The sequence below is a fragment of the Macaca thibetana genome, chromosome 9 (genome assembly GCF_024542745.1).
Source record: "Macaca thibetana thibetana isolate TM-01 chromosome 9, ASM2454274v1, whole genome shotgun sequence".
NCBI classification, from domain to species: domain Eukaryota; kingdom Metazoa; phylum Chordata; class Mammalia; order Primates; family Cercopithecidae; genus Macaca; species Macaca thibetana.
The window spans coordinates 99,530,149-99,546,947 of NC_065586.1; the positions used below are offsets into that span (position 1 = coordinate 99,530,149).

The 16,799-nt window shown below is 45.1% G+C and overlaps 2 protein-coding genes across 4 annotated transcripts in view; one reads left to right on the top strand and one right to left on the bottom strand.

Annotated features, from left to right (window-relative positions):
- Positions 1–16,799, bottom strand: part of ATP5MK (ATP synthase membrane subunit k) — a 201,510-nt gene that overhangs the window by 202 nt on the left and 184,509 nt on the right. The window contains exons 2-4 of one of the 2 annotated variants that reach the window (XM_050804929.1): positions 7,214–7,279; positions 3,232–3,327; positions 3,052–3,144 (exon numbers count right to left, since the gene is read on the bottom strand). In XM_050804929.1, coding sequence (XP_050660886.1) covers positions 3,055–3,144; positions 3,232–3,318 — 177 coding nt within the window. In that variant the 5' untranslated portion in view covers positions 3,319–3,327; positions 7,214–7,279 and the 3' untranslated portion in view covers positions 3,052–3,054. Of the gene's footprint in view, positions 1–3,051; positions 3,145–3,231; positions 3,328–7,213; positions 7,373–16,799 lie in introns of those variants that run through there. The other variant, XM_050804930.1, reaches the window with a different exon arrangement.
- The window catches only part of PDCD11 (programmed cell death 11), a 52,902-nt gene continuing 43,533 nt past the window's right edge, over positions 7,431–16,799 (top strand). The window contains exons 1-5 of one of the 2 annotated variants that reach the window (XM_050804891.1): positions 7,431–7,535; positions 9,485–9,597; positions 11,463–11,594; positions 14,198–14,365; positions 16,100–16,261. In XM_050804891.1, the coding sequence (XP_050660848.1) occupies positions 9,496–9,597; positions 11,463–11,594; positions 14,198–14,365; positions 16,100–16,261 (564 nt within the window). In that variant the 5' untranslated portion in view covers positions 7,431–7,535; positions 9,485–9,495. The remainder of the gene's footprint in view (positions 7,536–9,484; positions 9,598–11,462; positions 11,595–14,197; positions 14,366–16,099; positions 16,262–16,799) is intronic. The other variant, XM_050804890.1, reaches the window with a different exon arrangement.

Genomic DNA, 16,799 nt, shown 5'->3' on the forward strand with positions numbered 1-16,799 from the left:
ATTGAAACTGAATGCAAATTTATTAGATTGTCAAAGATGTGACACCAAAAAAATTAAAGTCTATCTCAGATTAATACTTTTTTTTTTTTTTTTGAGACAGAGTTCGCTCTTGTTGCCCAGGCTGGAGTACAATGGCACGATCTTGGCTCACTGCAACCTCCGCCTCCTGGGTTCAAGTGATTCTCCTGCCTCAGCCTCCTAAGTAGCTGGGATTACAGGCATGTGCCACCATACCCGGCTAATTTTTTTTTTTTTTTTTTTTTTTTTTTTTTTTGTTGAGACGGAGTCTCACTTTGTCACCCAGGCTGGGGTGCAGTGGCCGGATCTCAGCTCACTGCAAGCTCCGCCTCCTGGGTTTACGCCATTCTCCTGCCTCAGCCTCCCGAGTAGCTGGGACTACAGGCGTCTGCCACCTCGCCCGGCTAGTTTTTTGTATTTTTTAGTAGAGACGGGGTTTCACCGTGTTAGCCAGGATGGTCTCGATCTCCTGACCTCGTGATCCGCCCGTCTCGGCCTCCCAAAGTGCTGGGATTACAGGCTTGAGCCACCGCGCCCGGCCTAATTTTTTTTTTTTTTTTTTTTGAGACAGAGTCTCGCTCTGTTGCCCAGGCTGGAGTGCAGTGGTACAGTCTCGGCTCACTACAAGCTCTGCCTCCTGGGTTCATGCCATTCTCCTGCCTCAGCCTCCCGTGTAGCTGGGACTATAGGCGCCCGCCACCGCACCCGGCTAATTTTTTGTATTTTTTTAGTAGAGACGGGGTTTCACCGTGTTAGCCAGGATGGTCTAGATCTCCTGACCTCGTGATCCGCCCGTCTCGGCCTCCCAAAGTGCTAGGATTACAGGCGTGAGCCACTGCGCCCGGCTTAATTTTGTATTTTTTAGTAGAGACAGGGTTTCACCATGTTAGTCAGGCTGGTCTCAAACTCCTGACCTCAAGTGATCCACCCGCCTCAGCCTCCCAAAGTGAGGGATTACAGGCGTGAGCCACTGTGCCCAGCCTCAGATTAATACATTTTAACCTAACATTCCACCTTTAACAAATAAGCTACCAACAATTTAGTAAGATCCTAAAGGCATACTATTAGAAAAGTCTAGCATATAAAGTAACATCTTTTTTTTTTTTGTTTGGAGACAGAGTCTCACTCTATCCCCCAGGATGGAGGGTAGCGGTGTAATCTCGGTACACTGCAACCTCTGCTTCCTGGGTTCAAGCGATTCTCATGCCTCAGCCTCTCGAGTAGCTGGGATTACAGGTGCCTGCCACCACACCCAGCTAATTTTTGTATTTTTAGTAGAGACTGGGTTTTGTCATGTTGGACAGGCTGGTCTCAAACTCCTCACCTCAGGTGATCCACCCACCTCACCTTCCCAAAGTGCTGGGATTACAGGCGTGAACCACCACGCCTGGCCTCTCCGTTTTTGTAATGGGGATACTACCACCCTCCTGAAGTTAGGAGGTAATTAATATAAAAAACTGGACAAAATACTACCTGTTTGTTAGGAATAAGCCAGTGATCACTGCGTTCTGGGATATGCAGTCCCTAAGGTCAACTGTTGAGATTGGAAAAGCTCTTAGGCATTGAAGAGGCCAGGCACAGTGGCTCATGCCGGTAATCCCAGCACTTTGGCAGGCTGAGGCAGGTGGATCATTTGAGCCCAGGAGTTCAATAGCAACCTGGGCAACATCACAAAACCCTGTCTACCAAAATACAAAAATTAGCTGGGCATGATGGCGTGCACCTGAAATCCCAGCTATTTAGGAGGCTGAGGTGGGAGGGTCACTTGAGCCCGGGAAGCAGAGGCTGCAGTGATCAGAGATCACACCACTTCACTCCAGCCTGGGCAACAGAGCTAGAGTCTCAAAAAGAAAAATATCTGGGCTGGGCACGGTGGCTCATGCCTGTAATCCCAACACTTTGGGAAGCCAAGGTGGGCACATCACCTGAGGTCAGGAGTTTGAGACCAGCCTGACCAACATGGTGAAACCCTGTCTCTATTAAAAATACAAAAAAATTAGCCATGAGTGGTGGTGTGCACCTGTAATCCCAGCTACTCAGGAGCCTGAGTCAGAAGAATCGTTTGAACTAGGAGGCAGAGGTTGCAGTGAGCCAAGATCATGCCATTGCACTCCAGCCTGGGCAACGAGTGAAACTCCATCTCAAAAAAAAAAAAAGATAAAAAAAAAAAGATAAAAATATCTGTGAAGGAGAGCTACAGCAGATGAGGATGTGGCATTTGGGCTTTCCACATATCATCTACTGCCAACACAACAGAGATTTACTCATTTAAAGGATCGGCAAATGGGGGTTGGAGGATTATAAGAATAAAATAAAACCTATGGGGATTTAAGGATAAGACAGAATTACATAAAAATTGGAAACAAACTAGAAAAAGAAATATTTGCAACTGATATAAAACGTTGGTTAACAATTACATAAAGAGCTTCCAAGTCTGCAACCTCTGCCTCTTGGGCTCAAGCTATTCTCCTGCCGCAGCCTCCCGAGTAGCTGGGATTACAGGCGCCTGCCACCACACCCGGCTGATTTTTGTATTTTTAGTAGAGATGGGGTTTCACCATGTTGGCCAGGCTGGTCTCAAACTCCTGACCTCAGGTGATCCGCCTGCCTCGGCCTCCCATTGTGCTGGGATTATAGGCACAAGCCACTGCCCCTAGCCTCTTTTTTTTTTTTGAGACAGGTCTTGCTCTTTTGCCCAAGCTGGAATGCAATGGCGTGTTCTCAGCTCACTGTAACCTTTGCCTCCTGGACTAAAGCAGTTCTCCCACCCTGGCTAATTTTTGTTTTGGTAGAGATGGGGTTTCATCATGTTGCCCAGGCTGGTCTTGAACTCCTGGGCTCAAGTCATCTGCCTGCCTTGACCTGCCAAAGTGCTGGGATTACAGGTATGAGCCACTATACTAGGCCTCTTTTTTTTCTTGTATGCTATAAATTTTGCAAAATGACAATGGTTTATTTTTATAGTAAATGTTGGGGAAAAATCCTAACATCAAAATGGCTTAAGTTATAAAGGTTTAAATGTCAACTTCTTACCATTTATGTTGCTTTCACAGCTGGAGTTTTTTTGGACCTTAACTTGAAATATAAGACAATCAAAGCAATGCTTCCATATGTGGCCAGTACACACTGAGAAAGAAAGAAAAAAGTAAACAAGACTTGTTGCATCTATATTATTTTAAAATATAACTGCTTAAAGTTATCATTAATACTTACATTCCTTCTACCTGTGAGAGTGTAAGAGTTGAAATATTTTTTAATACCAGTGAACTGGTATTGCGCATCATTTTCTGGACCTGCCATGATTTCAATCTTTTAAAAAAAGAAAGAAAGCAACAATAAATTGGTTTGGATGTAATTTAAAAGTAAATAAATTTTGTCTTGTTTTAGTCTAAAAACTCAAGGTCACTGCATATAAATACTGTAAATATTTATCTATATCTCACCCAACACAGCAGTAGCAAAGATGGTAGAAAAAGCCTTCCTGATAAAGCTTTTGGAAGTAGGATTTTACCTTGATTGCTATTTCATGAACACCTCAGAATACATAAAATCACTCAGCATAAGAGGAGAACACAATAGCCCCTGCTAAGTTCATTCTCTGACCCAATACAGCTTAATGTTTTCATTCCTGGCTCCATCACACCACAGTACGTTGAATTAATCCATTTTAAGGCTACTCGAAAATTGGAGCTGCTATTTTTCAAACGTTCTCAACAGGTGATCATCAACAGCTCAACTACAAACCTTACTTTTACAATTTTTCTTGTTATAAGTAATTTAGGACCTCCATGGGACAGGGGAGAAGGGATCATTTACTAAATGGAGTTAATAATAGCTACTGGTGGTAGTAAGGAAGCTGGAATCCTTGCACCACCACCAAAATAGATAAAAGATTTAAATGTAAATAGTGAAACCAGAAAGTCCTGGAAGAAAACATGGGGAAATATTTAAGTCATCTCAGGGAAGGGAAAATATTAAGAAAAAAATGCCAAAAACAAAAAGACAAAACATAAAAGGATAACCAACCTATTAGTCAAAGAAATGTCAAATGAGACCAATATTTAATCAAATGAGCAAAGATAAAATTATGGTAAGTAGTAGTATTAAGTACGTGAGAAAACAATAATTCTCTCTCTGTTGCTTGGAGTATAAACTGGTATAACTGGCCGGGCGCAGTTGCTCACGCCTGTAATCCCAGCACTTTGGGAGGCCGAGGCGGGCAGATCATGAGATCAGGAGATCGAGACCATCCTGGCTAACACGGTGTAACCCTGTCTCTACTAAAAATACAAAAAATTAACCGGGCGTGGTGGCAGGCACTGCTAGTCCCAGCTACTCAGGAGGCTGAGGCAGGAGAATGGTGTGAACCCGGGAGGCAAAGGTTGCAGTGAGCCGAGATCGCACCACTGCACTCCAGCCTGGGCGACAGAGCGAGACTCCGTCTCAAAAAAATAAACAAACAAAAAAATAAACTGGTACAACCTTCAGAAAGTCCAATTTGGCAGTATCTATCGAATTATAAAATGAGTGTACCCTTCCATCTAGCTGCTTTTTTTCTCCAGGAATTTCAATATTACCCTTATTGAAATATTACAAAGTGGAAACACATTGTGTGGTTCAAAGATGGTCAATGAAATATTGTTTATGAAAATCTTTGTCTATTTATAGAAGACTCATTAAAAAATGGTTTCCATTAAACGACACAAAATATGCACAGATCTTTGTGTACCGACATGGAAAGATGTCCCAAGTAACGTTAAATGTTGTAAGAAAAATCTTATTTCTGGATTTTATAAAGCACGTCAATGGTTCTCTGATTCTTGTCCCTAGACCAGCAGCATTAGCATCACTGGAAACTTGCTGGTGCACATTCTTAGGCCCTACCTATTGAATCAGAAACTCTGGGCCCAGGAATCTATTTTAATAAGGCTTCTAGATAATCCTGAAGCATGCTAAAGTTTGAAAAATACTGCAGTAAATGAAATAGAAAAACAAATAGTGTATTAAAAAAACTCTGGAAGAATATATAGCAAAGGCGGCTTAATCTATAGTACCTGTGTATTTTACAAAGGCATGAATTTCTTTTATAGACAAGATATATTCGAAAGGTCACCAGAACAAGAGCTGAAAATTCGTATGCATGACCGCCTATCTACCACGACCGACGCCACGCCGAGTCGATTGGCAACACAGACGAGCCGGTCGAGGTCCGGTCGAGATTGGTAGGCAGTGACAGTGACTCAGCTGGGTCTTGATGAAATGGAAGAGGGAGATATCTGTGAGGGAGTCATTGCTATGGAAACTGGAACTCCCCCATTCAAAGGCTTTCAGAGGCATTCTTGTGTAAAGAATTGGCAATGAAAATTTGAGAAAAATGACCTTAATTTTCAAGTTTCAAGAAGGTTCTTGGAGCAATGAAGGAAATCCAAACTTCCTTAGGCCTCTTCAGAGACCTTGTCCAGTCTAGCCCAAGTTAGGAAAATCTCCATTAAAAGTAACTTTATACACTTGATCTTAGCCAACAGAAGCGATAAAAGCAACTTTGTAATGTAGCTATCAACTGTTTCACTTTACTAAACTTACTAAAGACATACTCCCCCCCCCCACCATTCATTTCATGATACATTTTTGGATTCATTTCTTAGGGTGTGAAGTAGGTTTTTAGAAGAAACGCTACAGAAAACAAGGGCTTAACTTTGACCATTAACTGAAAACCTCCACTACATTACATCTAACGAAACTTTTTAGGAGAATATGCCTAGCAATACTAAGGTGCTTTAAATTTCCTTTACACATAATATGGGAGGAAGGCTGATGTTTTGTGATATCCCACAGAAGACTAATTCTGACTGCAGGGAAGTGCATGGTTCAAGAACTGAAATCAATCACTCAAGTTAGTCTGGGTCTTAAAGGAGGAGGATTCTTGAGAGGCTCAAATGGAGGGTGAAATGGGGAACGGGGTTGTTGCTGGTGAGAATGATGGAGTAAGGTCGAAAAATTTGGTTTTGCATTCTTCAGCATGCGGCAGGTTACTTTAGGGCAAACATAAAGGAACCCTTATGTTTACAGTGCCCTTTTTAAGACTCCTAGTTGTGATTTAATGTTGTTAAATGGTGGTCTGTTTTAATTAAGCTGCTAACAGCTCTTCTTGAGACAAGGTCTTGCTCTGTTGTCCAGGCTGGAGTGCAGTGGCATGATCTCGGCTCACTGCAATCTCCGCTTCCCGGAGTCAAGCGATTCTCCCGCCTCAGCCTCCCGAGTAGCTGGAACTACAGGCGTGCGCCACCACGCCCGGCTACTTTTTGTACTGTTGGTAGGGACGGGGTTTCACCATATTACTCAGGCTGGTCTCGAACTCTGGACCTCAGGTGATCTGCCCGCCTCGGCCTCCCAAAGTGCTGAGATTACAGGCGTGAGCCACCGCTAATCCTTCCGTGCCTCTCTCCATCTGTGAGATGGGCACTTTATTAAAGGTTCAAAGTGACCAGTAGCTTTCTCTATTTCTCTGTTACTTTCTCTATTCCTCGATATCACTATTTTCCTAACTTAACACCTACCTAGAATGGTGAGATCACGAGGTAAGGAAGGCAAAGATGAAGGACAACCACTCACGTAACAGAAGCAGTCTCTTGCACTCAAGGAGTTTACAGCTCTCCGTTCTGGCTACCTCTTAGGAAAGGCCTTCCTACTGATAGTCTACAGACTGAAATCTAACCTTTTTACAGCGGGCCTGGCGAACTGTAGGGGCCAGGCCACATTCACTCGCTTTGAAAAAGGCTGCAGTGTAGCTAAAGGAGGCCCGGCTGGCCAGCTTCCTAAGCACAGCTCGGTGGGAACAAACAGCTATGTGCATACAGAAGAAAAGAGGTTAATTCGGCCGGTGATGGGGGTCAGAAGCCCTAGTCCTCGTCCAATATTACGTCACTGGGTGACCTCGGGGGACGCTTCGCGGAGGGCCTCATTTTTCTCCACTGGCAAATGGAATTAAGGGTCTTCGGAAACTGTGGGAGCCCCTGGGCGCACCTATGCACCTCACCTCCAGGCTTCTCACCCGCTGGCCGCCCCCTTGCGCCCCTAGTTTTTTCTAGCTCCTTTCCCATTCCGCACTGTTTCTCTCCTCGAAAACTAAGACTTCGAGGTGTTCCTCGGCCAGAAACGGCGGGCGGTCCAAGCCCAGCCTCCCCTCTTCACCCACCTGCCAAAGCCAAAAATTCCGCAGCTGGTGTCCTTCAACAAAAGTAATCACCTCTCTCCCCGGCCGGAAGAAGCCGCCTCCCCCGCACGCGTTTAGCCGGCCACCGCGATTCGGCCTTCTGCGATGATTGGCTACGGCTCCAAGTCCCGCCCTTCCGATTCCTTTCTCTAGGTCACCTCCGCAACATGGCAACGGAAGTAGGGTGTTGAGCCCGCCCACACTTCCGGAAGAATTGCTCTGGAGCGTAGGTATCCTGGTCTCCACGTGTGTGAGTACCGCGGTTCGAGCTCAGTGCTAGCGGGGTGCTGACGCCGCGGGGCGGGTGAGTAAAGGGAGAGGCGAAAAAGGAGGAAACCTCATGGCTGTCAGGTCTCTCCCAGGCCTGGGTCCCTGCCAGGTACCCGCTAGATGAGTGTGGTTCGGCCACCTTAGCCCCGCTTCGAAGCCGGCTCTGTGCTAGCAGCCCCTGTAACTCCAGGCTTTGTGTTCCGAAAGTAGCCTAAATATCTTCGGTGCCCCTGGATCTCCTTACTTTTTGGAGCCTCAGTTTCCCTTTGTTTGAAAGGAAATTAAGGGTGAAATTCCCAGCAAACCAAAGCCCCTGAACTTTCCTGTTTCTTTGATACCCATCCCTGATTCCATATCCTTGGCCCCACCCGGTCATCACTTCTCTAGTCTTAAGCCCTTCTAGATTCTTATTGCCAAGTGTCTGTCAAAACTAACCTCTCCTGTCTTCTGTTTTCACACCCAGTTCTGGTTCTCCTGGTTTCTCTGCTGTCCTGCACTTGACTCCTTTCTTTTTCTTTCTTTTTTTTTAAATCACTGAGATAACAGGAAACAATGCATTTGAATCCTTCTACCGAATTTACTTGCCTTCAGTACTGTCCCTCTTCATGTCCAATCTATAGTCTGCAGTATATTTTTCTTGCTTATTGTTCTGTCGCTTTCCCTGCTTAAGTCTCTGACTTGCCAAAGTAAACTACCCATATCTAATTCAAGGTCTTCCACAAAAAAGCCCAACTTCTCCTTTAATGTTTTGAGACGGAGTCTTGCCTTGTCCCCCAGGTTGGAGTGCAGTGGCATGAGCTGAGCTCAATGCAATCTCCGCCTCCCAGCCTCAAGCAATTCTCCCGCTTCAGCCTCCCGAGTAGCTGGGCTAATTTTTGCATTTTTGGTAGAGATGGGGTTTCGCCGAGTTGACTATACTGGTCTCAAACTCCTGACATCAGATGATCTGCCCGCCTCAGGCTCCTGAAGTGCTGGCATTACAGGTGTGAGCCATGGTGCCCAGCCTCCTTTAAAATTTAACTTCAGTTTTTATGCTTTAATCTCCCAGTGGTCTAGCTGAATAATTCTTCAGAGACAACAGCAAGCCTTTGAGCAGTTGTTTGATAGGGAAATTGCTGGTGTTTATTGAAATAATAGGCTTTTCCCATCCATGTCTTTTCTCACATTCCCTTTCTACCTGTCAAGCTTCTGTTCATCTTTTACCCTTCAGCAAAAAGGATCTTCTTTTTTTTTTTTTTTTTTTTGAGATGGCATCTCGCTCTGTTGCCCAGGCTGGAGTGCAGTGGCCCGATCTTGGCTCACTGCAAGCTCCGCCTCCCGGGTTCACGCCATTCTCCTGCCTCAGCCTCCCGAGTAGCTGGGACTACAGGCGCCCGCCACCTCGCCCAGCTAGTTTTTTGTATGTTTTAGTAGAGACGGGGTTTCACCGTGTTAGCCAGGATGGTCTGGATCTCCTGACCTCGTGATCCGCCCGTCTCGGCCTCCCAAAGTGCTGGGATTACAGGCTTGAGCCACCGCACCGGCCTAGGATCTTCTTTATGAAGCTTGCCTCCTTTACTGAAGCCTTATCCCTTCCTACATCTTTGTGATCATTTATAATCCAATTTACATTTTAAGTTACTTACATAATTGTTTTATCTTCAAAAAGTGCTTGTTCTTTGAAGGCAGAGAATTATATATTCATCTATAGAGCTACAGTGTATCTCTGACTTAACTGTAGCTGCTTAGTGAGTATTTGCTACATTGAATCTATAACTTACTTTTCTGGAAGAAGGTGGGTGGACTTGTGGTTTTGAAGCAGAGACCTTTGGAAAGATGAAGTATGGATTATCCCGGGCCTGACATCTAAACCATCTGTATTGTAGTCCTGAATGTTGTCTAACATATTGCTGGAACAGTCTTGTCTCTTGCCTCGTTGATCACACCTTTCTGAAATCTGCTATGAAGACAACATGTCACCATTATCTTTTGCATTGTTTTTAGGAGACCCAAACATGGCAGCCCTGGAGGAAAGCTTCCCCCGAGGAGGTACAAGAAAGATCCACAAACCAGAGAAAGCTTTCCAGCAGTCAGTTGAACAAGACAACTTATTTGATGTAAGTAGTATGCTTGTTTGGTGACACTCACTGGAAACTTTTACTCTAGGGTCTTGTGAAAAATGAGCCTTATTTGAGAATGTGTTATTTTCCAGAATTTTTTTTTTGCGTTGAAGTCTGTGTCTATAAATTTAATTCGTTTAGAGAGGCCATACCACCACGATCCTGTATCTTTTGAAACTTGGCATTTAGTATTAGAGTTTAAAGTACAGTTGTTAGCTGGGTGTAGTGGCTCATGCCTGTAATCCCAGCAGTTTGGGAAGCCGAGGCAGGCGGATTACTTGAGGCTAGGAATTCAATACTAGCCTGGCCAACATGGTGTAACCCTGTCTATACTAATACCAAAACTTGCTGGGCATGGTGGTATACCTGTAGTCCTAGCTACTTGGGAGGCTGAGGCATGAGAATTGCTTGAAATGACAAGGCGGAGGTTGCAGTGACCCAATATTGTGCCACTGCTCTCCTGCCTGGGTGAGAGAGCGAGACTCTGTCTCAAAAAACACACAAACAAAATAAAGTGCTACAGTTTCTTGTTCTTAGGCTCTCTTTGCTATGTGCTATGTTGATGAAGGATGGAGAGGAAGCAGTTTTTTTTTTTTTGAGACGGAGTCTCACTCTGTTGCCCATGCTGAAGTACAGTGGCGTGAGCAGCTGGGATTACAGGTGCCTGCTACCATACCTGGCCAATTTTTGTATTTTTGTTAGAGACAGGGTTTCACAATGTTAGCCTGACTGGTCTGAAACTCCTGACCTCAGATGATCCGCCCACCTTGACCTCTCAAAGTGCTGGGATGACAGGTGTGAGCCGCTGCGCCCAGCCGATGTTTTTCTTGTTTTTGTTGTTGTTTAAAGAGATGGGGAGGGATAATGTTTCACTCTGTTACCCAGGCTGGACTTAAACTCCTGGGCTCAGTCGATCCTTCCTCCTTAGCCTCCTGAGTAGCTGGAACAGCAGGCATGTTCCACTGTGCCTGACTGATCATTGCATTTTTACATGGGTTCCACATGTAATGGTCAGAATTTACATTAGACTTCACAGTCTCACCTAGACTAGACTGTGCTTCAAATGCTTGGGGAAAGGGAACTAACATTTGAGTGTGTGGCTTTAGGTCTATATTATGTAACCTTTTCAACTGTGCTGTAAAGCAGCAATTGCAATTCCATGATGAGGAACAGTGTCTTGCTCTGTCGCCCAGGCTGGAGTGCAGTGTTGTGATCTCAGCTCACTGCAACCTCCGCTTCCTGGGTTCAAACGATTCTCCTGCATCAGCCTCCGGAGTACCTGGGACTATAGGTGTGTGCTGCCATGCCCGGCTAAATTTTTTTGTATTTTTAGTGTAAAAAAATACAGCCTGTTGGCCAGGCTGGTCTTTAACTCCTAGTCTCAAGTGATCAGCCCGCCTTGGCCTCCCAGAGTGCTGGGATTACAGTCAGGAGCCACTGTGCCTGGACTTTATATAATTTAGCTGAAACCACATAGCTTGTTATGGTTGAAAAGATGAGAGTTGAACTTGGGTCTGTGTAACTCCAGTGTCCATTTTCATGCACTCTTCTACATTGCTTCTCAAACTGAGGAACCCCAGTGTTCATCCCAGTCAAGAGAGGAAGAACAGAGAGGAAGAACACAAGAGAGAAGAGACTTTGGGAACATGAAGGAGGCTTCTCAGACCTTGGGCAGAGGGAGCATTGGCAGCTCTTTTTTTTTTTTTTAAAACAAGAATTAAAGGAACACTTGGGAGTGGGATGGAGTAGGGTGGAGTGAAGGAGTAACAAAGCAAGGTGAGTGATTACCTGAAATAGGAGGGAAAAGTCAGATTGCTTCTTACTCTTTTGGGTCTTTGTGGGTTCCCCCTATCCGCTTCTAGATTTCTACTGAAGAGGGATCCACCAAAAGAAAAAAGAGCCAGAAGGGGCCAGCAAAAACAAAAAAGTTGAAAATCGAAAAGAGAGAAAGCAGCAAGTCCGCAAGAGAGAAGTTTGAAATCCTTAGTGTTGAGGTTTGTTAAAGTTGGTTTTCATTTAAACAATTGACCTTGGTTGCTTAAGTTTGTGTATGTTCTTTCTCTCTTCTTCCCTTCTTTTTTCCCTTAATTCCATTTTCCCCTTAATATATTATACTTCGTGTGTGTGTGTAGAGATTCTTGCAATTTATGATAAGGACTGAGCATGATTTCATTCTGTTGCTAACCGATGCTAGGAATCTTTTTTTTTTTCCTTTGTATTTATTTATTATTTTCCAGAGACTGACTCTCTTTTCCAGCCTGACTCTCTTGCTCAGGCTGGAATGCAGTGGCATGATCATAGCTCACTTTAGCCTTGAACTCCTGGGCTCAAGCAATCTTCCTGCCTCAGCTTCACCTGAGCAATTGGGACTACTGCAGGTGTGTGTCACCTTGCCCAGCTAAGTTTTAAATTTTTTGTGGGGCTTGGATCTTGCTCTTTTGCCTAGGTTGGTCTTGAACTCCTGTGCTCAAGCAGTCCTCCTGCCTCAGCCTCCCAAAGTGTTGGGATTATAGACATGAGCTACCCACCATGCCTGCCCCCTTTTTTTCCTTTAGAACTGCTGTGGGCTTGTGTCCTCACAGGACTTGTGTTGTCATATATTCAGAGGTTAGAATGGACAGTAACTTTAGCAGTTATTCTAATCCTATCCATTCATTTCATATATGTTAATCCCATCTCCAAGAATTGAAGTGGTCTGACTGTGTTCCTTACATTTTTATTTTTTTATTTTTAAATTATTTTATTTAATTAATTAATTTATTTATTTTGAGACAGAGTCTCGCTCTGTTGCCCAGGCTGGAGAGCAGTGGTGTGATCTCGGCTCCCTGCAACCTCTGCCTACCAGGTTCAAGTGATTTTCCTGCCTCAGCCTCCTGAGTAGCTGGGATTACAGGTACACGCCACCACGCCTGGCTAATTTTTGTATTTTTAATAGAGACGGGGTTTCACCATGTTGGTCAGGCTGGTCTGGAACTCCTGACCTCGTGATCCACCCGCCTTGGCCTCCCAAAGTGCTGGAATTACAGGCGTGAGCCACTGCGCCCAGCCTTCTTACATTTTTAGATGATAACACCAATATATGTTAGCTGTAAAAAAAAAAAAAGAAGTTAAATAACTTTGAAGGGGAACATTCAGATTTGAAGGGGAACTTTGAAGTGGAACATTCAGATTCAGAGTCAGTATTTTGTCCTATATGATACTTTAAAAATAATTGTTAGACTTGGTGCCAACATTAGAAAACTAAAAATTTTTTTTATTTGAGATGGAGTCTCACACTGTCGCCCAGGCTGGAGTGCGGTGGCGCCTTCTCTGCTCTGCTCACTGCAAGCTCCGCTTCCCAGGTTCATGCCATTCTCCTGCCTCAGCCTCCCGAGTAGCTGGGACTACAGGCGCCCGCTACCACGCACGGCTAAGTTTTGTATTTTTGGTAGAGACAGGGCTTCACCACGTTAGCCAGGATGGTCTCAATCTCCTGACTTCGTGTTCTGCCTGCCTTGGCCTCCTAAAGTGCTGGGATTACAGGCGTGAACCACTGCACCTGGCTGAAAACTAAAATTTTTTTTACATGAAAAAATTTTTTCATGTAAGCACAAGGCCCGTATTCCCTCATGTTTGTAATGACAAGGAGCTAAGTAGTGGTTGTGCCCTTTAGACCTGGTATGGTCACTCCAGACTGCCACTGTCTCCACTAGCTAGCTGGCTTCCTTCATTGTGTTGTCTGCCAGGCATTTGAATTTGGGTTGCTCAGAATAAGGTAAAAGGCAAAGGTGTCCTCCAGTATCCCAGTGCTGTTAACACTGTTGTATAATCTAGACCTTTCACAGTGCTCGGTCAGATATTTGAGAAGTTCACTGATATGTCCACATGTGTATTTCTTTTCACTTATAAAATTCCTGTAGGTTTTTATTTATTTATTTATTGTTATTTTTTATTTTCGAGACAGAGTTTCACTCTTGTTGCCCAGGCTGGAGTGCAGTGGCCTGATCTCAGTTCATTGCAACCGCTGCCTCCCAGGTTCAACTGATTCTCTTGCCTCAGCCTCCCGAGTAGTTGGAATTACAGGCATCTGCCACCATGCCTGGCTAATTTTTGTATTTTTTAGTAGAGACGGGGTTTTGCCGTGTTGGCCAGGCTGCTCTCGAACTCCTGACCTCAGGTAATCCACCCGCCTCGGCCTCCCAAAGTTTCGGGATTACAGGCGTGAGCCACCATGCCCGGCCTATTTTTTGTCTTTTTTTTTTTTGAGATAGAGTGTCACTTTGTTGCCAAGGCTGGAGTACAGCGGTGTGATCACGGCTCACTGCAGATTCAACCTCCTGGCTCAAGCGATCTATTCACCTCAGAGTACCTGCGACTACAGGCGTGCACCACTATGCCTGGCTAATCTTTTTTTTTGTAGAAACTGTGTTGCCCAGGCTGGTCTCGAACTCCTGAGCTCAGGCAGTCCTGCCTTGGCCACTCAGAGTATTGGAATTATAGGCGTAAACCACTGTGCTCGGCCTCATAGCTTTTAAATTGAGACTAGAAGCCAGATCTTCCAATCTTTCCTGTTGTTGTTCCCGTCCTTATTGTACACATTTCACTTTTTCTCTTCTAGTCCCTGTGTGAGGGAATGCGGATTCTGGGTTGTGTAAAAGAGGTAAATGAACTGGAACTGGTGATTAGTCTCCCCAACGGCCTCCAGGGGTTTGTGCAAGTCACTGAAATCTGTGATGCCTACACCAAAAAGCTGAATGAGCAGGTGACACAAGAACAACCTCTGAAGGTAAAGGAAATCCGAATGAAGCCTGTTATTGAAAATAAGTGGAACACAAATAGATTTAAAATTACAACTTTGCCAGGTGCTAAGAAGGGAAGGTACAAGGTCCCATGAGAGTTTATTATAAAGGAATTTTTGACTAAGTTGTTGAGGAAGGGATGCTTAAGCTGAGATCTAAAGAATGAGGGTTCCCTAGATAAAGAAGGAATGGCGCTCAGGCAGAAGCAATGTGATATATAACAGAGAGAAGGCTAGTATGTCTAGGTAAGGAGAACAAGAGAGAGTGTGATGTGAGATGGGCAGGAGATCCTGAATGGGGGCCAGGGCATATGCAGCCTTGCAGACCATTTTAAGTATTGTTTTTAAATTCTAGAATCAATGGGAAGTCCTTGAAATGTTCTCACTGGGGTCGGTGAAATGTAGCATAGCGTGTAGATTGAAGAGGCATGAGAAGTTCCTTAGAGACAAGTTAGGAGGCTCTTGTAGTCGTTCACGTCCTGAGATTGATGGTGACCTGGGTTCAGGATTTCCTGAGGACTGAGGAGGCAAAGTCATTGCTTGGTGATAGATTCAGTATGGGTGGTGGGGCAGATAGAGGTGTCAGGATTGAGTTCTAGGTTTCTGTGGTGCATGAGTTGATACTTGGTCATGATATCCTGAGATAGGAAACCCTGAAGGGGACCTGGATTGGCAGAGATGATCTTGATTTTTCAGTTTTTGAGACAGAGTCTCACTCTGTTGCCCAGGCTGGAGTGCAGTGGTATGATCTCAGCTCACTGAAACTTCCGTCTCCTGGGTTCAAGCGATTCTCCTGCCTCAGCCTTCCCAGTAGCTGGGATTGCAGGTGCCTGCCACTGCACCCAGCTAATTTTTGTATTTCAGTAGAGACAGGGTTTCACCATGTTGGCCAGGCTGGTCTCGAACTCCTGACCTCAAATGATCCACCCGCCTCGGCCTCCTAGAGTGTTGGGATTATAGGTGTGAGCCACCATGCCTGACCTATAATTTTTTTTTTTTTTTTTTTTTTTTGAGATGGAGTTTCACTCTTTCGCCCAGGCTGGAGTGCAGTGGCATGATCTCAGCTCACTGCAGCCTCCAACTCCCAGGTTCAAGCAGTTCTCCTGCCTCAGCCTCCTGAGTAGCTGGGATTTCAGGCAAACATCACCACACCCAGCTAATTTTTGTATTTTTAGTAGAGATAGGGTTTCACCATGTTGGCCAGGCTGATCTCAAACTCCTGACCTCAGGTGATCTGCCCGCCTCGGCCTCCCAAAGTGCTGAGATTACAGGCGTGAGCCACTGCGCCCGACCCTCAAGTAAGTGCTTTTTAATGGTCATGTAAGAGATAGACTGCAAAACTGACCACTGAATTTAGCAATATGGAACTCATTGGTGGTTCTATGGGGAGATAAAGTGGTAGAGTGAGAGGGGTGGAAAGCAGATGGCAGTGAGCCAAAGAGTGAGTAAGAGATGAAGTAGAGGCAGAAAGGGTAGACAACTCTTTTGACATGTCATTTTACATGCCAGTTATGTAGAAATATTTGAAGGCCTTATGCTGAAATTCAAGACTGTGGCTAGGCCACAGACCCAACTTCCTTTGTGGATGCAGGGGTTATTCCTCACCTACCTTTTGGGTTCTTTGGCGTCTGAGGATGAGAAGTCACTGAGCCAAGGCTGGGTAATGGAGTTTTGGTTCAGGAGAAGGGTGTGTATCAGGTCTTTCTCATTTGTGTTATGCAGGACCTACTTCACTTGCCTGAACTTTTCTCACCTGGAATGCTGGTAAGATGTGTGGTGAGCAGTCTGGGCATCACAGACAGGGGTAAGAAGAGTGTCAAGCTGTCTCTGAACCCCAAAAATGTCAACAGAGTGCTGAGTGCTGAGGCCCTGAAGCCTGGCATGGTAGGTATCTAGGGTCAGGGAGGAGGAGTGGGCAGTGTGCCTTCTCCCTGCCTCCTAGGGAGCATGGTCTAGGCCACCTTTTACTCTCAGCTTAACTGTTACACATAGGAGTGGGTCTTTTTCTGGAAGGAAGGTCTCTTGGGTTCTTTGGATACGTAATGGACATTGAAGACTTGAACCTAATCATTACATTGGAGAAGAGAAAAGAGAAATCAAGTCCAAATTTCTTTTGTTTTGAGTCGGAGTTTCGCTGTTGTTGCCCAGGCTGGAGAGCAAGGGTGTGATCTTGGCTCACCACAACCTCCACCTCCCGGGTTCAAGCGATTCTCCTGCCTCAGCCTCCTGAGTAGCTGGGATTACAGGCACGCGTCACCACGCCCAGGTAATTTTATATTTTTAGTAGAGACTGAGTTTCTCCGTGTTGGTCAGGCTGATGTCGAACTCCCAACTTCGGTCTCCCAAAGTGCTGGAATTACAGGTGTGAGCCACCGTGCCTGGCTAAGCAAGTCCAAATTTCACTGGTGGCAAAGAAAAATGC